Raw genomic sequence first — 22,416 nt, forward strand, 5'->3', positions numbered from 1 at the left:
TAGAGGAAGATTATCAGAATAAATTATAATTATTAAAAATAAAATAAATTTGTCGCAGTAAATGTCGCTTTACAAGTATAAAAGTAGGTAAAGTAGGTGGTATTAAACTTCCGTAATTTCTTATTACGGTATAGAGATAATCATCTTGATCCAAAGAGGAGCAATAGTTTTTACGTTTTGCGAATTAATCCCTCAAGTGTAAAAGGAGATCAAACATAAGAATTTACATACAAATAATTAAAGCATTGAGGAGGAAAAAAGCAATTCCTAAGATTATGTTCACCACCACCACTTGGTGTGGGCCCAATGGACCGTCAACCAAATAAATTATTAAATAATTGAAAGATACACGTCACATAGATTGTCAAAACGTGACTGGAACGTCATATGTTTCTAGCTTCATCTCAAACCACCAAAATTCTTAATTTCTACAAATATTTAATTTATTTTATAAATTACAAAAAGAGAATACATCTATGTACTGTAGATCTGCATATATTATAATGTGTATATGGCACAGATGCTATTATCGATCGTTTCCATACTAAAAACACAGTTATTCGAATCAAATGTATATAAAGAGAAGTACAAATGAAGCAAGCAAAAGATGGGTCTTAAATGCATTATTTCTACCATGTAACAACAATTGAATGGGGTTACAAAGTAGCTAAAACATCCACATTAACATTATAAAGAAAAACAAAAGGTCTATAATATAACCCTACACCAACTACCGAATAAACTTTAGTTGATGGCAATTAAGCAGTCAATATTACACTTCTTTAATGCCAGACTTGATATAAACTTTGCCTTGTAATTCCGAATCATAAACCTTGCAGTTTACCCTACTTGGTTGCCGAGAGAGAAGTCGTCGTTGCTCGCGGCCAAGCTCATGCGTTCAATTCTAACGTAGTTGCATAATCTATAGACATCTTGCTAAAATTGTATGGCGATGCTGCATTCATTACCCTACGACGACGGCGAATAACGGAGATTTGTTCAAGCGCAATATCAGACATGTATTTAACCATAATTGCATATGCAATTGATATAGCAATCATTTTTGCGGTTTATAACAAAGTAAACTAGCCTATCCACATGCCTTAAACCCCACAAATAACCTTGAATAAAAACTAACCTTTCCTTGCGCTTCTCCAAAAACCGAGCCAAGGAAGCTTTGCGAGCCTGTGGAACTGGAGGCAAAAAACAATTCACAGTCAGTTATAAACGAAATTAATTGATGCCACGTTCCAAACTACAAACAAAATTAATTAAAAATATGCATGCAATAACAGAAAATCTTGTAAGAGCGTGTGTATACCGGAAGGCATCATGCCAGTGGCAGTAGCAGATCCCATGGCATTCACCAATTTCGTAGCCTCCAATTTGCTAATAGGGGTAGATGGAGTTGGAGTTCCTGAGGTCTTGCATATCATCTGATCTTCGGTACTAGTGGACCCAGTCCCAGACTGAGCAGCAACAGCATGAGGGCTCGACATACCAGAATTTAGTTGTGTATTTATGATCTGGTTAGTGGGAACACTTTCAACTCGAACTGGCTTCAAAACAGGTGTCTGGACTTGGTCTTTTGGATAAGCCGAACTAGAAGCCATGGAAGACCCATTCCCAGCCAAGAACATTATAGCCTGAGCCTGTATGAGATACGAAAAAAGGGGGTTAACTTTCTAAGCTTTCTACCGACTTAAAGATCGTTAAAAACAAAGCATTTTTACTAAAATGGAAAGAAAGAGGGATACCTTCTCAGGGGTAATATCATCAAAGACATTCACTTCACCAGCATAAAAGATCGTCAATTGAGCAGAAGATCCAGAGGCCTTGACGCTTTTCCTAATCATAAAAAATGAAATTAGGACCAAGTCAGTATCTTACTGTCAACAATATTGCTGCAGTAACTGAACTAAAGGATAAGATTTTCAACTTTACCATGGTTCAACACTTCCACCAACAGAACCAAGTGTGGGAAGAATCGTATGTGGAGTTGTCACCGGAATCCCTCCAAGCAATTGTGGTCTCATGCTATTAACAGGCAAATTTTGACCGGTGGAAGCATAATGATTCTTCATAAACGGTGCACGGTTTGAGACCAGAAACATCTTACCATCTTGTTGAACATAAGAAGGTGTCAATGGAAAATGACTCCCACCTATCCTACTGTGGTTGAATGATTTCTAGATTGCAAAAAGCCAAAGGGGGAAGCGAAAACAATATCAGTTCGAGACATCGCAAACCGATAAAATAAAAAAGCTTTCTAACACCAATGAAAACAAGGGGATAGTGTCAAACCTGAAGTTCAGTAGAATCCATTGTTGAGGTAGGCATGAACATAGGGGATACTTTCGGATCATATCCGACCTTTTTAGTTTTATCCCCTTGAGCAAAATCAAAGTTCATCAGCTGTGGAACAGCAGAAATCTTGTTTGAAAAAGGCCATTGTATCCCTGAGCTTTTAGTAAAACCTAAAAAATCCAAAACAAAAATGAATAAAACACCAATAAATTAGATAGATGCATAGCTATAACAGGCACAATTCTCATAACTAAATAAACTGATATGATTTTCTAACAATTATCAGTAACCAAATATATCTTCTTGCTCTTCTTTTTTCCATTCAATTGCTTACATGATTCCAATCAAGTAATAGATTTAAAAGAATAAAGGATTTTTATCATAGTAATCCAAACTAAGAAATAAATAATTTGGATTAGACAAACACTTCTACTAACAAACACCATTCATTTAGAAAAGGGGAAAATCAATTCACTTAAACCCTTTAGCTTTTGCACTAAAATATCATAATTCAACTCCAAATTCAACAATAACCCAGATTTTAGAACCTCAAAATAAAATAAAATAAAATAAGCAATCTTTTAAAGGATTTCCAGGAAAACAAAAGAGAAAAGAAGAGCATACGCACCTTTGTACCCATCAGTGTTAACCTCTTCCTTAACCACAACCAATGGTTCCTTTGAATGCAAACCCAGAAAATCTCTCTCCATTGTTCTTTGACTCAGTTATTTCAAAATTCAAGCAAAACTCACCTCAATAATCAACCCAACACCTACGTAAACAAAAATATTTCAATTCCTACGAATCCCCTCTTCACTCTTTTTTTTTTTTCTTTCCTCCACCAAACATGAAAAAATAAAAACTGAAGCCAAAATGCTTTCCTTCTGGTGGGAAAAAAATAATTAAGGCAAAGAAAGACAGTTGTTTTATAGCATAAATCTTCCCATCCATCACGTCCTTTAAAGAGTTATTTATTTATTTATTTATTATCTTTTTAAAAATGCATTTTTTATTTTAAGATATCGTTTTCGTTGAAGTGGAGTGGATATCCAGTATTAGTATTAATTATTTGTAAATATCATTTTAATATCTATTTCGATTTTGTAGATATCGTATATAATTCATTAATTCTATATTTAAATATATTATATTAATAAGGTTTTAAAATTTGATATATATAAGTTCTTTTATAATTGTTTTTATACAATTATTTAATTTCTAATTAATTAATTAATTTAAATTTAAATATTAAAGTTTTTATCACGAGAAAAATTCTTTAATCTTATTCTTTTTCACAATATCTTAATTTAAATTATTATGTTATGCGAATGTTTTAAATCTTACTTATTAAACCAATTTATAATTAATATTTATATATATATATCACATAAATAAAATTTAATTTTAAATTATGTAATCTATATCTGAATATATTTAATTATTAGTCTATTCGTTTGAGTACTATAATTTGAATTCTACTATTTAGACAAGTGTGAAGATTACCGGTAAAAAACGGTAAGGTAACCGGATAAACCCGTAAGTTCAACACGTGCTCTGGGGCTTTAACTTCACAGACACCACTTAGTGGTGATTTTCTCTGGTCTGATAGGTTGACACGTGTGAAAACACGTGACGGAGTTTGCTCCTCACTCGTCAATTTAATTGCAATCGAACTGCTCTATTTTAATTTTTGATCATGTTTTGTGGCCGACTGATCGAGAAATAACTGCGCCGTACTCCCTGATTTTTTTGATAAATAATTTTATATCCCACTAATTAGAAAAAAATGTAAGGATAGATTCAAAAATTGACCGTAATTTTTTTTAAAAAAAATTAGAAGTACAATCATAATTATAAAATAAAATTGATAGACTTTTACATGGAAACAATTGAAATGAAATGGAATTTAGACTAAAAATCTACAAATTTTAATTTTTTACGTTTTAAATAGAGTGGATTAGATTATAGGTTGTTTAAATAATGAATATTTATAATATTTAATTTAAATTAATTAACTAATAAATTAGATATCCGTGATTGTAAAAAAATAATCAACTACTTCAACTTTAGTGTATTTAATCAAAATATCATTAATATTTGACATGATTTTTTTATTAAGTAGAAAAGTATTACATTTAGACAAATGTTGAGATTCGAATAACATAAGGTAAGACAATATAAATATCATTAATCACTCGATTAATTAGTTGATCTCTAACATGATTTTTTTAATGTGTATCTTCGACTTTATTACCTAAATTTATCACTATTTATAAATATAGTACATTTCAAAAATTATTTACTGATATAACACATTTTTTTCATATACCATAAAAGTGTGACCTATCAACGGCGTCTTTCATCCCAGTCAACAATTGTCAAAAATATTATTAGTTGACTTGAGTTATGCACCTTTCAAGGTGTAGAAAAACGACTTTTTTATAAAATATTTTGTGAAAATTACATAGATATTTGAAGTGAAATATACGTAAATCAGAGATAAATCGTCGTGTGTTATGTGAGCAAAAAATTTAGATCGAAATCTTCATCATATGTTATCAATATATTCAGACAATGGCAGTTTTCGGGAACTTTTATTCCATTGTGATTTATTTTTTGCATCACGAATATCATACTAAAAGGAAACTAAAATTATAGGGATCAAAATAAAATTTTATAAATTTCTTATACAAAAATTAAAGCTTTAAATTCGGTATGTTAAAAAAATAAAATAAAAAATTTAAAATTATCACACAAAAATTCAAAATTAAAGGAAAAACGAGATTTTTGGTGACGAAAATGATGAGAATATGTTTTCGATACTTACTAGCATATAGATCTCAAAAAGTTAGGTTGGTTCAAAAAAATTATTAAAGTAATAACCTTTTTAAATTTTCTTCAAGTACTACACGTCTTGTAAATATATCTTTTAGAATTCAATATCTTTAAAAATAATATTTTATTTTATCATTTAAGGTTATTTGAGTTCATAAAATAATTAACTATGTACGAAGAGCCGGTTCATAACAGATCCCGTACTCTTCGAAAAAGAGCCGGTTCATAATTGCAATTTTAAAAGGCATCAATGCACGTATTTCAATAAATAACATAGAATTATTTTCATTTGACGTGAAGTAAAACGTGACTGAAATAATAAATGGATAAATATCAACATTTGGGTGGCCATCCCTTGGACAGCAATTATTGTCCTATCGATTTAATATTGCAATGCCCACCACAAAAGTTCACACGGGAGAAACATGTCTAAAACCTTCCTTTCTCGTTTTATTCAAGTGTTTGATTGAATTTGACGTAACAATTCAATTTTAGTAACTTTAAATAAATTATAGCCTTTTTAATTTAATATTTTTAGAATAACTTTTGGAGATATTAATTAAGGATGAAGTTATGCTTCGTCTTGGGGATAATGTTCTTTTATTGTTTTATTAATTAAGGATGAAGTTATGCTTCGTTTCTTTAAGTTGGTATCCTGATTTCGTCTCTAATATTAATAGTTAAAGCCTGCATACGTTTAGAAGAAATGGTCTAAGAGAAAGATGTGGCTTGAATGGGATTAGGCAAACTTAAAATTATAATAAGCTTGAATCACTCTTTTGATTTTTTTTCCTAATAAATACAATATAAAATTTCAATTTTTTTTAAAAAAATCGAATCACCTACCTGTAATAAAAATATATATTATAAGTTTTTTTATTATTTTCTTTTCTAATTGTGTACTTAAAAAATAATTATATGCACATGGAAGTCCATTGTGCGCTCCCAATAAATCTTAATATATATATATATATAATATAAAATAATTTGTTTAAGTTAATTAGAGTCATTTGCATCTAATATATGTAAATTATGACTTTTATTCTAATTTAGTTTCTAAACTTTTGAATATTCTAATTTTATTTTTCAAATTATGACTTGTTCTAAGTTAATTCTAAAAATTTTGAATATTTCAATTTCATCCACAAACTATGACCATTATTCTAAATTGGTCTCCAAATTTTGGAATATTTTAATTTCATTCCAAAGGCATATGTTAATCACATCTCCTGTAATAAAATCGTTAGTCCAAACTACAATAATACATTTTTGAAAATAAAATTCAGGTTTAACTAAGGTTGGAATTAATTACGAATTTGGATGAATTTTGAGATGAAATTGAAAGATTTAAAAGATTAGAGACTATTTTAGAATGATAGTCATAATTTGAAGATTAAATTGAAATATTTACAAAATTAAAAACTAATTTAGAATAAAAATAATAAGTTGAAAGCATATAACACAATTAACTCAATTAATTAATCTTTCTTGTTACCCAGTTTAAGTTGACAAAAGAAATCAAATATTTTTGTTTTTGAGTTTAGAGGTAAATTCTCAATCATTTTGATGTAAAAAAGTTAAACATAGTTGAACAGTATATTTTTCGATCAGGCATCGTTCAGACTATATTTCCGGATTTAACACCCTTTGCAGAAAGGCGCGATCCCTGCAACGCGCTTTACACTGATTTGGTGCCACGTGTGGTAAGGCGCTCCCCTGAAGCGCGCCTTATGCTGACATGATATACACGTGTATAAAGCGCGGCCCCAGGGACGCGCCTTAGGCCACCTAGGAGTATAGCGCAGGGCAGGGGTCGCGCCTTACTTTTAACACAATTATATTAGGCGTGGAACAGGGGACGCGCCTTAGCTTTATCTAATATAATTATGTAAGGCGCGGTGCAGGTACCGCGTCTTGTAGCTTTTCCTGGCTATAAATACCCTTCCCTCGGGGTAACTCCTCACATCTCCTCTCGATTAGAAAAAAATTAATACAACAATCCGACAATCTTCTCATATTTGATTCAGAAGTTCGTGCGATTTTTCGTTACAAGGTAATTTTGTGATAAATTTTTTTATTATACTTATTGTTTATTATGATTATTTGAAAAAATATTATACTAATTGTTGTCAATTAATTTCTGTGTTTGTAAAATTAGAAAGCGAGAATATACTTCGAAATAGTTTTGCGGTACAGGTAATAATATAAAATTATATTATTTAAATTATTTACGTTTATGTGTAAAAAATTTATTGTGTTATATTTTCGTTCATATATTATTTATTTAATCAACATTGTTTCAGTTTTTTTTTTGCAGATATAATATTGTCACACTTTTAAACTCAAAGAATAGCGCGACTTTCAGGTATTGTTTATTATGATGGTGAAATTCGAGAAGATGAAACCGGCGTTGTTTTCGTATCAAATGAGCGTGTTAAAATATCATTGAAGAGAAACATAACTCTTGAGGAGCTGATAACGAAGATTTCGAGGAAGATTCATGTTGGAAGTAGTAGAAGAATGTCGTCGTTGCAATACAGATTTCCAACATCATTGTTGCAATTAACTTATACAGCGTTCGAACTTTTGAACAATGATGATGTTGAAATGATGGTTGAAGCTCAAAGTAATTATTCAGACGTTGATATTGAGATGTATGCAAATTTTATTCAAGTGCGTGCTGTTCGGGGTCTATCATTAAGCTCTCACTATGGGCTGACTGAACAAGTTGATCAAGTTGACAGCCCAACGACAGTAATGTGTAATGATTTTAATGCCATAATGGGGAGACATTCATCCGCAACTCCTTAAGATATGTACCGAGGTGGGTCGACGAACAATCCGTATGGCAACATCGCGTTCAGTTCAAGGGGAATGCATTCATCTGCAAATCCCTTTGACCTTAATATGGAGATGCCATCGACAAAATAATCTGTGCAGTTTCCATTTGACACGATGGCTTCAAGCTCCAGGGGAAGGCATTCGACTGCGAGCTTTTTCGATCTGAATGTCGATATGCCTTCCAGTTCAAGGGGAAGGCGTGCAAGTAATAGGTTCTTCGACCTAAATGTGGAGAGCATGGAGGAACCATCATCTCTACCAGAAGAAACGCTTCGTGAGCCTGGTGTGGATGGTGCTGAGATTGAACTATTCATTCACCCATAATCACCGCAATTCAACTCCGATGATCATGATGATGTGGATGAAGTTCCAGCAAATGTGACACAAACTGACCCTACAACACACATGTATAAAGCTGATTATGGTGTAATGTATGGTCCAGAATTTACGGATATGCCTCATCTCGGTGATTATGGATATTACTCATCAATAAATAATGGTGAGTTATATTTAGGCATGGAGTTTTCAAGCAAAGAAGAAGTGATGATAGCTATAAAAAATTACAATATCTGTAATTATGTTCAATCGAGAGTCGATCGCTCAACGACAGAAAAATATGTATGTTACTGTGCCCGACGCGAAAACGGATACAATTGGATGGTTCGCGTATCGAAGAGGAAGAGGAAAAACAACATATGAGAACTAATAGTATACAACGGTCCTCACACATGCTGTGCTGGAGGGGTCAACCAAGATCATCCCAACTTGGACTCTGAAGTGATATGCCAGGCCATCATGCCCATGGTAAAAGCAAGCTCTCATATATTTGTTGTTGTGTTGATTTCAGCTATACAATCGCAGTATGGGTACACTGTCTCCTATAAAAAAGCTTGGTTGGCAAAACAAAATGTCATTGTCAAACTTCACAGCGAATGTGATGCATCTTACAACGAACTTCCAGGCTTGTTTAGGCTGGTGCTGAGGTTGAATCCTGGGACAATTGTGGACTTCGAAACCTCCTATGCATACCATAATGATTGAGTTCTTCGCGATCGATGCCAATTCTACCAGGTTTTTTGGACTTACCCACAGTGCGTTAATGCTTTCAAATACTGCAAGCCTGTGGTCCAGATCGACATGACTTTCTTGTATGGAAAATACAAACAAGTTTTATTATTGGTAGTTGTCCAAGATGGCAATTGTAACATTCTTCCAGTTGCTTTTGCTCTTGTCGAAGGAGAAGATACAAATTCTTGGGTTTTTTCCTCCGAAATTTACGTGCACATGTTATCACGAGGGGAAAAATCTGTGTCATTTCATATCGCAGAGCTGGGATCAAAGCATCAATGGAGTTTTTGGGTCCAATGTGTCAACCACCCTTTGTCCAACATAGGTATTGTCTCCTACACATTGCTGCGAACTACCATGGAAGATACAAGAATAATGATGAGCGTCAATTACTTGTGTGCATGGGTAAGTGAAACTGATTTAGTTTGTTTTCTTTCGATCATTTTGATCAGGTTAGTAAGTTATACATTTTTTGATCAGGTTGCGAACTTCTGCCTCGAACGTTTGAATCAATGATTCAAGATTTGCGGGCGAAGAACGAGGAAGGATACGATTACATCAGCCCAATCGATAAAGAAATGTGGATGAACGCATATGATGGTGGATATCGATATGGACACATGACGACCAACTTGGCAGAGGCAATCAATTCAACCTTAAAGGGTGCACATCACTTACCTGTAGCGACTTTGGTAAAGATTACATATTTTTGTTTGGGGGTACTTTTTGCGAAGCTCGGGGGATAAGCTCAAACCTGGATACAAGGCGGTCATGTGTATCACCCTATATTAGTTGTAAATCTACAGAAAAAATTGTTGCATCAAATGAGATATCTGTAACAAGTTTCTCTAGAAGGTATGAAATGTTTCGTATCACAGAGTTGTCGCATCCTCTTCAAGGGATTGAAGATGTGTCGTTAAGAGTAAATCTAAGGGATAGAACGTGCGATTGCAGGTTTTTTCAAGCTCTGAAATATCCATGCTCTCATGTGATAGCAGCTTGCTCGCATACACGTCAAGACTATAACTATTTTATAGATCACGTATACCTACAATTTGAAGTTTTTAAGGTATATGAATTTGAGTTCCCCCCATAGGTAATGACAAAGACCCTGATGAGGTTAAAGATTGACTTCTGATTGTACCAAATCCGAGTTTATTGAGGGAGCGTGGTCGTCAAAAATCCAATCGAATTCATGTGATATGGATATTCGAGAAAGATCTAGACAAGACAGAAGATGTGGACATTGTAGAAATCCATGACACACTAGAAAAACATGTCCACTTCTGTTGTCATCAAGTAACAATTGATGAGGAAATGATGTACTTGTTTATCAATTAATAATTATTGTACTTTAATTTGCATTTAATTCAAGTTAATGTTATTCGATAACCGCTGATGAAGATTAAAAAATGATACAATTATACGAGATTGGATATTGGCGTTATATTAACAAATAACTAATATTAACGATACAATAAGTATTAAATGGTAAATGATAACCAAATTATAATAACTAATATTAAATGGTAATAAACAAAATTAAGCAAAATAAATTAACAAAAAGTGCAACAAATTTATCAAAATAAATTAAAATAAATCCAACCATATTAACGAATTAAAGTAAGCATTAAATGATAAATAATAAAAAAATTACAATAAAAAAGTCCAATAAACAACTACAATAAAAAGTATTAAATACAAATATAATAAAAAAACAAAATCTATCGATGCCTGCGACGCAAATGTGTACCGCAGGGCGGTGGCTGTCGGTCTAGAGGAGGATTTCTTCGTATCACTGGTTGTGACTCATCGCTGTCATCACCATCGTCGTCATCGTCGTCGTCGTCGTCCTGAGCATCTAAATTTTGTTGATGAGGAGCTGATGACGATGAAGCACCTCTATAGAATAATGACCCTGGAGGTGTATGATTGACTATCCATCCGACCTGCGAAAATTGGGAAAACTCATAAAACCCAAATATCGCTGAGTGTGAAAATTGTACATGAGGTGTTTGTGCTGCGACCATGGGTGATTAGGCTGAACCCGCCAAATATCCAGCATATGAACCCCAAGTCAGATCTGTAAACATAGACCCATAATAGTGACAACTGTCATTTTGGATGTCAAAATAATTCCTTATTCTCAATCAATAAATTAAGGAAATGTGTAGTAAAGAGAAGTAAGGGTCGATTCCACAGGGATTTAGAAAATTATAAATTTCTGTCTGAATTATTTATGCCAGGCGTGAAACAGTAAAAATGAGGGGGATTTTAGTAAAAGATAATAAAGTGATTAAATAAAAGTAATTAAAGTAAAAATAAGAAGATGAAGATTGTGAATAAATACGGTAAAAGTAGCCTCAAGCTTTGATTCAATTTCCTTTAGATCATCGAATAAGATTTTCTCTTCGGGATCCACGTCGGTTACTTTGTCTACAAGGGCTATCCTTGTGACTCTATCTTGTATACCGAATACCCAAGGCAATCTTTGATTCCGGCTTCGGTAGTTGATTCTAACAACATCTATTGTCGTAGATCAAATACCGTTTAAGTTCGTGGCGACCGACTCGGATTGTTGTTTCTATAACCGTCAATTTCGATCTCAATTCCCTCTTGGCGAAGCTATCTCGCCAAGTGTGTTCCCAGGAAGTCGAATTGCTTTCTATAAGCCGAATCTTCCTCCCACACGTTTAATCGCAACAACTTCTTGACCAAAGTCAATTTTCGATTTTTGAAAACTGTTTTGATTTTGAAAAAAAATAAGCACAGAGATTGAGAGAGAGATTCCGAAGATATTAAGGGACCGTTTCAATTCTCCCGTTGGAATTGAATCATCGCGACAGCTCTCGGCTTATGAAAAGTTTAGCTAAGCATGACAAAAGTCATACTTAGCATAAAAATAAAACTTGAAAATAAAGAAAAATAAAAAGAACTTGAAAAGGAAAAGAGAAAACTTTTATAAAAACTAGAGAGAAAAGAAGAATGTATTCTGAATGATGAGTTTAGGCTTACCCCAAGTGGGTATTTATAGCCTCTCAAAGCCTAAAGGATAAACAAAGAAAATAATAAAATAATACAAAAGATAATTGTTTTTAAATTTAAATTCAAACTTAAACTAGTCTCCTAATGCAACTCTGCTCGTCAATCTTCCAGAAGGCGTGCAGACGAAGTCTCCTAGAAACCGCCGCTGACTGGACCTTCTAGAAACTGCCATGTCAAACCGCGTCGTGCCCAGAGTCATGCCCATGTCTCCAACCGTGACCAAATAATAAAAAAATGCAGAATTCGCCCGTTTTATCACCAATTCTGGAAAGTAAGGACCTGCACGAAAATAGACATAACACAACCAAATCAGCAGCAATAACTTCACAAAATCGAAGAAATAACGAACATATATTAACGATTCTGAACACTCATGAAATTCCCCCTCACTTATCTCATGCTTGTCCTCAAGTATGATTAACCAAATAAGTCAAAAACTTCATTAAACGTTCTTTGTCAAGTTTCATATTCAAGAAAGCAAGGTAGAGACCACAATAACTATTGAAGTCAAAAAATCAATCAACTGAACATCACCAATTGAAACAAGTCAAGTGCAATTGTAATATCCATTCATTCATAAATCTCAATGCTCATAACTCAATACCTTACCGGGATTCACTCAAATCACTCAATGTGTTTGGGGTAAAGAAACGCTCAATGTCAGAATCGACACGATATTACCATAAGCCTGCAAGTAAATCAAATCTCCACTACTAATAAGAACAAGATGCATAAATCAAATGGTCTTTTATTGGTTGTAACATGGCTTAGGTAAAGGTGGGTAAAAGGCTAAATATATGGCTAAAATTCAAGGCAAGGAACTAACAAATAATAATCTCAACTCCATCAAAACATTAAGCACAACAAGATAAAAAGACGACATATCAAACAATAATTTTCTCGTCGAAATGCATTTTTTCTTTTTCACACTTTTGTTGTTTTGTTTTCCATTTTTTTCTTTCATGTCTTTTTTTTCGAACAGTTTTTTTTTCTTTTTCGAACTGCTATTATTTTTTTTTTCAACATTTTTTTTGTGATGGAGAATACAATGGTAAAATTATTCACTTGCCCTGAAAAAGGTAGAAAAGATGGATAAAATAAAAAAGCTCGGGTTTATGAATATGGTGGAAACAAAGAAATGGAAATAGGCTCAAAAGTGGTTAACTAAGGGAAAATATGCATGGGTAGACTATTTAGTGGGGAAACGGAATGGTTAATCCTAAGGTGCCCAAATCATTTTTAAGCATCATGTTCATGTGTAATCTCGACAGTATTTAACATGCAGGTTCTAGAATGCCAATGTCAAATTCGACACACTCAATCAAACAAAATGAGAGCGAAAATGATATGCTCGTAAAGGCTCAAATCTCACCAAATTGTTTTCATGCATTGAGCTAATCACATTTCAACCAAAAAAATCATGGAATATCACAAAAATACCAACTTATCACAATCCATGCTATCCATTATCAAGAATATCATAACCTAAATAATCATGTGTTCCCAAACAAGCATAGCATTCCAAAAATTTTCACCAAGACAAAGACAATCAATGAAATTTCCGACCAATTCAACTAACACATACTAGATTCAAAGCATAAAAATAAACAAAGGGAAATACAACCGACACTCTACTCCCCCTCACTTAAAGTGTTTTGCCTCAAAACGAAAAAAATTAAAGTGCAAGAGAAAGAACAGAGAACTCCCCAGATTTAATGTCGACCGCGGCCATGGTGGGAGGTACTGGAAACATCATGTTGTCGGTGGAAAACCAGCATCTACATCCCCCGATTGTGCGTACCATTGTGAGTGGAGAGGTTGAAAACACGTTAGCAAGGGCGACGGTGAAGAGAGGAAGAAAGGATGATTGTCTCGTGCTTTTTGGGGAATGAGCGATCGGGTTTGAGAAGATGAAGATGGTTGGAATTTTTGTTGAATTTGGTTTAAAATTGGTTCTTACCGTGGGTTGTAGAGTTGGGAGTAAATGAGGACTTTTGGTTTTTCTGTAATTTAGAAACAGGTATACTTAAAAATTGAAAAGGTGATTGAAAACGATAAGGTGGGGTCTATGGTCAAAGTAAGATAAAAAAGGGAAGGGGATAAGGTGGGCGGCAGTAGATAACAAAAAGGGGGAAAGAAAAAAAATGGGGTTTGCTAACGTGCGCCGGCCCCTCTATGGGTTTTGCTAACGTGCGTCGTTTAGTTAAACGGTGCGCACGACTTGAGGCTCTTTTTTTATGCTCATTTCGATCGTGTACTGCTCAATGGACTCTGAAATTAACACTGTTCGAATCATAATTCCGTAATTTCTCGCCGTTTAAGTTTGAAAAAAAAATATTCGGTTCCTGTAAAATAAAAATAAAAATTAAATTAAACATGCTTGAATGAATAAAAATAAAAAGTAAAAATATAGCGGAATTGAAAACAATGGGTTGCCTCCCATGAAGCGCTTTTGTTTAACGTCATTAGCTCGACGACCTGATTCAGTCTACAGGTTCCGTGACAGACAATTCCACTTCATTCGCTTTTTCCAACTAAGAAATTCCTTATGAGAAATTTGAAAATTCTCACAAAGATTTCTTCGGATATTTCCCAATTTTAAAATATTGTCCAGAAGAATGGCCGTCAAAACATCTTTTTTACCAAAAAATGATTTCTTCAAACGACTCCTTGATGATTTCGACTTAATTTTTGATGCCTGCAAAAAGGAATGTAAATCTTTAGTTTTTAAAGGAGTTGAGATCAAATTTGAATCAACAACCGAAATATTTTTCAACTCCCTTATGTCGTCTTTTTTATCATCCGATTCCTTGCATAAATCATCAACAAAGTTATATTCATCATCAACAAGTTCAAAAATGCCAACAAAATTAATACTCTGAATGTTATCCGGATATCTCATTGCTTTATAAACATCAAATTTTAAGATCTCACCGTCAAACTCCATAGTAAGAATACCGCTTCGAACATCAATTTTTGCATTTGCCGTGCTCAGAAAAGGACGACCGAGGAGGATTACAGAACCAATGTTGCTATGATCATTTTCCATATCAATCACATAAAAATCAGCAGGGAAAATTAAGTTTTCTACCTCCACTAGAACATTTTCTATGAGTCCTTCAGGATAAATAATTGATTTGTCGGCTAGCTGAAGTGTAACTCTCGTCTCTTTCAAAGGCTTGGTGGAAATTAAATTATAGACGGAGAGGGGCATTACATTGATAGAGGCACCTAGATCGCACATAGCTCGCTTGATCTTAACCTCACCAATTTTACAAGGTATTGAAAACATACCTTGGTCTTTATACTTCGGTGGAAGCGGTCGTTGGAAAACTGCTGAGACGTTCGCGCCTAAATCCATTTTCTCGACCCCGGTAAGCTTCCTTTTAGTCATACAGAGATCCTTCAGAAACCGGCAATACCTTGGAACTTTCTGGATAACTTCGAGGAGAGGTATGTTAACTTCCACCTTCCGAAGTACGTCTAATATTTCCTTTTCCTCAACTTTTTTATCCTTTTTAACTAACCTTGATGGAAAAGGCGGTGGCACATCGTAGGGAGATGGCTTTGGATCGTCCGTTTGTTCTTCATCGTTCTCTTTCTGGGATTCTGCGTCAACTGCTTCTTCTTCACTTTGGGAGTTTGAATCTTCTTCTTTCTTCCGGGATCTTGCGCTTACCTCCTTAGGGTCTGGTTGTTCAACAATTGTACCGCTTCGGAGGGTGATGGCGCTAACATTCTCTATTAGATTCGGTTCAGTTTGTGATGGTAGCCTCCTTTGTGACTCTAATCTCCCCACGGTTTGAGCCAGTTGGCTCAATTGCTTGTCCATCTCTTGGAAGTGGGTTTCAGTTCGAGTATGGAATTTCTCCTGGGATAGTGCTAACCTCTTGACAATCAATTCTAATGATGACTTCTGCGGTTGTTGCGGTGGTGGAGGTCTCGCTTGATAGCCTTGATTCGGTCTCGGGTTCTGCGTATAACTGAAGTTTGGATGGTCCTTCCATCCTGGGTTGTATGTATTACCATAAGGATTATAAGCTCTTTGGGGAGGTCCCGGGAAGTTTCCGACTATGTTGACTTGAGCTGTTGCATCGTCTTGAATCAGTGGACAACCGTCTGTTGGATGATAAGGCAATGCACATATTCCACATACTCGGTTTTGTCCTGTCTTTCCTGCAACAAGAGAGTTTACGATTTCAGTTAACTTATCTATTTTACTTTCCAAGGAAGATGAACTTATCTCATGAACCCTTCGAGAAGGTTCATTATTTGCGCGGAACTGTTGGGAATTTGCAGCCATCGTCGATATTAAGTCTCTAGCCTCGGTAGGAGTCATATTCACCAAGGCTCCACCGCTAGCAGCATCGATCATCTTCATTTCCATGGGAGATAATCCTTCATAGAAGTATTGAATGAGTGTTTGTTCGGTTAGCCCATGTTGTGGGCAACTAGAACACAACTTCTTAAACCGCTCCTAGTTGTCGTAGAGCGACTCTCCATCAAGTTGCTTGATTCCAAGTATTCTCCTTCGTAGTTCACTTACTTTTGCCGCAGGGAAAAACCTGTCAAGAAAAAGATGAGTCATATTAGCCCATGTAGTAACAGAATTAGGAGGAAGATAAAATAACCACTCCTTAGCCGAGTCGGCTAAGGAAAAAGGGAAAGCTCTAAGTTTTATTTGGTCATCGGTTACTCCCTGTGGTGTCATACTAGAGCAGACTATGTGAAATTCTTTGAGATATTTATGTGGATCCTCGTTTGGCAATCCGCGGAATATAGGGAGGAGATGAATAAGGCCAGTTTTCAATTGGTATGGAGTTTCGCCTAGGGGAAAATCAATGCACATAGGCCCTTGTTCAGTTGGTGTCGCGGCTAACTCCCGAATAGTAGGTTCGGCCATCGGATTTGTATTACTTGAATTTGATCTTTCTTCTGGATCTAATTGTTGTCTCCTTCTTTCCCGAAGTGTCTGTGCGTGGAGTCTCCTAGCTTCAGCTTCGATCTATGGGTTGTACTCCACTAATGTGCCCGGATTAGTCCTGGTCATAAATCAAAAACAAACAAAAATTAGTAACTTTGGCGAAGTCCCCGGCAACTGCGCCAATTTGACAACTGTCGTTTTGGATGTCAAAATAATTCCTTATTCTCAATCAATAAATCAAGGAAATGCGTAGCAAAGAGAAGTAAGGGTCGATTCCACAGGGACTTAGAAAATTATAAATTTTTGTCTGAATTATTTATGCCAGGCGTGAAACAGTAAAAATGGGGGGATTTTAGTAAAAGATAATAAAGTGATTAAATAAAAGTAATTAAAGTAAAAATAAGAAGATGAAGATTGTGAATAAATACGGTAAAAGTAGCCTCAAGCTTCGCTTTGATTCAATTTCCTTTAGATCATCGAATAAGATTTTCTCTTCGGGATTCACGTCGGTTACTTTGTCTACAAGGGCTATCCTTGTGACTCTATCTTGTATACCGAATACCCAAGGAAATCTTTGGTTCTGACTTCGGTAGTTGATTCTAACAACATCTATTGTCGTAGATCAAATACCGTTTAAGTTCGTGGCGACCGACTCGGATTGTTGTTTCTATAACCGTCAATTCCGATCTCAATTCCCTCTTGGCGAAGCTATCTCGCCAAGTGTGTTCCCAGGAAGTCGAATTGCTTTCTATAAGCCGAATCTTCCTCCCACACGTTTAATCGCAACAACTTCTTGACCAAAGTCAATTTTCGATTTTTGAAAACTGTTTTGATTTTGAAAAAAATAAGCGCAGAGATTGAGAGAGAGATTCCGAAGATATTAAGGGACCGTTTCAATTCTCCCGTTAGAATTGAATCATCGCGACAGCTCTCGGCTTATGAAAAGTTTAGCTAAGCATGACAAAAGTCATACTTAGCATAAAAATAAAACTTGAAAATAAAGAAAAATAAAAAGAACTTGAAAAGGAAAAGAGAAAACTTTTATAAAAACTAGAGAGAAAAGAAGAATGTATTCTGAATGATGAGTTTAGGCTTACCCCAAGTGGGTATTTATAGCCTCTCAAAGCCTAAAGGATAAACAAAGAAAATAATAAAATAATACAAAAGATAATTGTTTTTAAATTTAAATTCAAACTTAAACTAGTCTCCTAATGCAACTCTGCTCGTCAATCTTCCAGAAGGCGTGCAGACGAAGTCTCCTAGAAACCGCCGCTGACTGGACCTTCTAGAAACTGCCATGTCAGACCGCGTCGTGCCCAGAGTCGTGCCCATGTCTCCAGCCGTGACCAAATAATAAAAAAATACAGAATTCGCCCGTTTTATCACCAATTCTGGAAAGTAAGGACCTACACAAAAATAGACATAACACAACCAAATCAGCAGCAATAACTTCACAAAATCGAAGAAATAACGAACAGATATTAACGATTCTGAACACTCATCAAATAGCCTCCAGGAGGGGTCATATAACTCTGTAAAGGTGACGACGATGAGGTCATAAAACCAGGTGATGGTGGCGGTGGCGAAATCAGGTAAGGGAATGGCGTTGGCGGCATAACATATGGTTGCGGTATGTAAGTCGCTACAGAAGGTGATTGCTGTGAAGGTCCTGCTGGTGCAGCTGAGGATGAACCAGAAGCACCTGTTCTCCGACCACGAGTCGCGAGATGATGGTGCTGTGTCGGTGAATGTCTTTGTCGACGTTGTGGAAAGGTCCGCCCTCGTGCACCCTCAGGAAGTAGAAACAGTTTCCCATTTCTGTTGAACCAGTCATAATAACCGTCAACAACCATCAAAAGGTCATCAAAAATGGGCTCTCTACGGGGAAGGCGCCGATATCGATCCTCCCACAACACGACCTACTCATGATGCCTCACCAGCCAATCTGTATCGGTCTTGTCGCGTCTATCTGTGCTATGCAACTCGTCCATATTGCGAGGTACTTCCGGAATCGGTTGAAAACAACCAAATTGTCGGAGCACTCGATTAGTGAAGTGCCACTCGACGGTCGCATAACAGATCAAAGGGACCATCACCATCCAAACATCTGATGGGCCCCTCAACTCATGTGAGATCGCCGTCCTCACATCATCATTAGAATATGACACCTATTCAAACTAAATATATATATATATATATATAATTTTTATCAAAATAATAATCTAATTATATAACTATAATCTAAAATCCATTTTTAAACATTAAAATTCATACATGTGTGCCAGCCTTCTGATCGATGAGCAGCCTAATTTTTTCTAAATCATCAGGTAGCTCCTGATGATTTTTCCTATCAGTCGACCACCTATTCAAGAAAAAAAATATTATTATACGCTATATAAAATGATTAATATACGAAATCAGTTTTATAATTACCTCAAGAGTAACGGAAATACGAATGGATTCTTCACAACGGGACATAAAAAGGGCAATCAATACCATGCCCAAGACTTCAGCAGGAGAAGACATCCGCCGATAGCATTACGCCTGTAGTCAGTGGCTCGACACATCTCCCTGTACAAAAAAACCAAAACTGTCGAGCCCCAACTGAGTGATCCGACCAGAAGAAAGTCGACAAGATGTCACAACCATATACAGTGAATTTGGTTGCGCAATTTGTCTGGCATCAACAACCCTCCTATCAGCTGCAGTATGCATGCTCGTGCATACATTTTAACTTTATCATCTGACGCGTTCTCGCTCAACTCCCGAAAATTGGCATCTAACCAATTTAACGGTATCCTACCACCGTTAAAACTTGCCGGGACACGTCCTAGATTATCCCGACATAAAATAGTCCAAGAACCCTGTGTGATCCCCGATATCACATCTCCATCCACCGAAAGCCCCAGGTGTATAGCAACATCCTCAAGTGTAATCGTGCACTCTCCGCACGGAATATGGAATGTGTGGGTCTCCGGCCTCCACCGCTCTACTAAGGTAGAAATAAGGTCTGGTTCTATCTTACAGTGACCCTAATATCTACCTATGTAACCGAATACAGCCTCTACTAAATATGGCAAGACACAGCTAGGTATCACTAACTTAAGATTCCTAATGAATAGATCTAATACACGGTCATTCTCCTAAAATTAAATAATTACAAAAATTAATTCTTAATCTAATAATCATGCATTAAATAAATCAACAAATAATTACTAATAATTTAAATAAAATTAAAACGTTAAAATGTTACCGTATCAGCAAAGTGTCGAGATATATGATTTCCATCCAAGCTAAGTAGATCGTGTTCCATTTTATATCAGCAAAAAAATTAATTAAATAAAATATTAAATAAATTAAATACAAAATATTAAAAATATAATAAAATATACCTTAGACAGAGATTATAAGAGTATTTGAGAGAAGTTGAGAGAATTTGGTGTGATGAAAGTGATTGAGGATGTGATATTTATAGGGAGGGATAGGGGGTGAAACGTCGGGGTAGGTGGGTAATTATACCCAAGGCGCGCCGCAGGGGGCACGCCTTACTGACACGTGGCAGATTCTGGGGTAAGGCGCGACCCCTGCACCGCACTATACCCCCTGTACACACATGTATACCATGTCAGCATAAGACGCGCTTCAGGGGGCGTCTTACCCCACGTGACACTAAATCAACGTAAAACGCGTTGTAGGGATCGCACCTTTTTGCAAAGGGTGTTAGATCGAAAAATATAGTCTGAACGGTGATTAATCGAGAAATATATTGTTTAACGGTGATATATCGGGAAAATCGCCTATATTTAACGGGTTTATATTTAATATATCGACAAATATAATTATTAATGAATTTTTAAAACATCAGCTATTTAAAAAAAATAAACACAACCTGCAACTACTATTACCTTGTTACTATTTAATTAAATTTCAACAAGAATTTTAATTTGATTAATTTAAAAACCTTGGCTTGCAATTTTTAATTAAGTTGGGGCCAATCTTATTTAAAGTAGATTTTTAATTATATAAATTTGAACTGAATAATAATTATATAAGCATTTTGTTTTTTGGACTCCTATTATTATTATAATAATAATAATATATGGTGGTTTATGATTGTGGAACTTAGCCCCCTTTCCTAGATTATATAATTAGATTTTTGGATAGATTATATATTTAGTTATCTATTTTTTTTGCAATTCCGTTTTAATCACCAAATTATTATTTTTTTCAAACTCGTTCATAATATTATGTTTTGGTTCCATTTTGGTCATCCGTCATTAAAAAATTAATAATGATATTGACGTGTTATCATAAGGTAATGCCACACCATCATTAAAAATTTTTTTTACCACGTCAATAATATTTTTTAATGGCAGATGATCATAATTGAACAAAAATATAACTTTACCAATGATTTTAAAAAATAAATAGTTGAGTGACCAAAACAAAATCACATTAATAGTTGAGTGACTATATATAGTATATCTTAAACTTTTTATGCTGATTATAAGAAGTAAACTGCTTTAAATAAGTTAATGAAAATGACGTGCTCATTTGATTAACGTAAATAATTTTCTTTACTAGATTATATACTAATATTTTGCATTCCATTTGGCATCATCAAAATTACTATACGTTTGAATAAGAAATATTTATTATTATTATTATTGATTTAGTAAAAAAACACTAAATGTTTATGTTAGATTATTGATGTAGTATTCCGAAATAAAAAATACTATATATCAACTTGACATTCATGTAACCCAATAAAATATCATTGTAATATACTCAAGTTTAATATAATAATTTTAACGAATTTTATAAAGATTATTATTTGATGTATATTATAAACAAAATTTATATTATATAAGTTATCTATTGTAATCTTAAGTCCTCAAATTTAAAACTAAAATTCTTACACCCCAAACTTTAAATTTTAAACACTAAAGTCTAAACTTAAATTCTTACCTCCAAATATTAAACTCCCAATAAGACCCGTAAATTTTAAACTACGTGTTTATATAAATTCAACTTCACACAATTTGTGCATCAGATAATTTTACTTTTTATAATAATATTTTAAGTTTTAAATAAAAACATATATAAATTAAAATTTTAAAAATACAAAATGATAGAATTAGTTCCTAATATATGCACAAATGATCACTTTACCTATTTTCTTTTTTTAGCATTTTAGTCTCTAACATTTTATTTTTAATCAAAATATCGTTTATTAGATGAAAATTATTCGTTGACTAACTATCAACACATATTACTGATGTGACATTTTTATATATTTTTAATTAATTACAAGACATAGATCATGTCACTAAAGTGATGATGTGACATGTGTCACGTTACTTAAAATAACGACATTATGTCATCATGTTAGATGA

General features: G+C 34.5%; 1 protein-coding gene across 2 annotated transcripts; it reads right to left on the minus strand.

The window, feature by feature from the left end:
• Positions 1–608: 608 nt before the first annotated feature.
• On the minus strand, positions 609–3,181 carry LOC120134546 (protein TIFY 6B-like). Of its 2 annotated transcripts, none has more exons than XM_039150975.1 (7): positions 2,936–3,181; positions 2,305–2,477; positions 1,945–2,189; positions 1,758–1,848; positions 1,322–1,652; positions 1,139–1,193; positions 609–969 (listed from the first exon to the last, which is right to left on the minus strand). In XM_039150975.1, exons 1-7 carry the CDS (start codon positions 3,015–3,017, stop codon positions 891–893), a joined length of 1,056 nt encoding a protein of 351 aa, XP_039006906.1. In that variant the 5' UTR covers positions 3,018–3,181; the 3' UTR covers positions 609–890. The 2 variants fall into 2 exon arrangements, with proteins under 2 accessions (XP_039006906.1, XP_039006907.1); XM_039150976.1 differs by having other exon boundaries at positions 1,972–2,189; positions 2,936–3,180.
• Between the last annotated feature and the right edge of the window lie 19,235 nt (positions 3,182–22,416).

This window comes from Hibiscus syriacus, unplaced genomic scaffold (assembly GCF_006381635.1).
Source record: "Hibiscus syriacus cultivar Baekdansim isolate YM2019G1 unplaced genomic scaffold, ASM638163v2 tig00110597_pilon, whole genome shotgun sequence".
NCBI lineage: Eukaryota > Viridiplantae > Streptophyta > Magnoliopsida > Malvales > Malvaceae > Hibiscus > Hibiscus syriacus.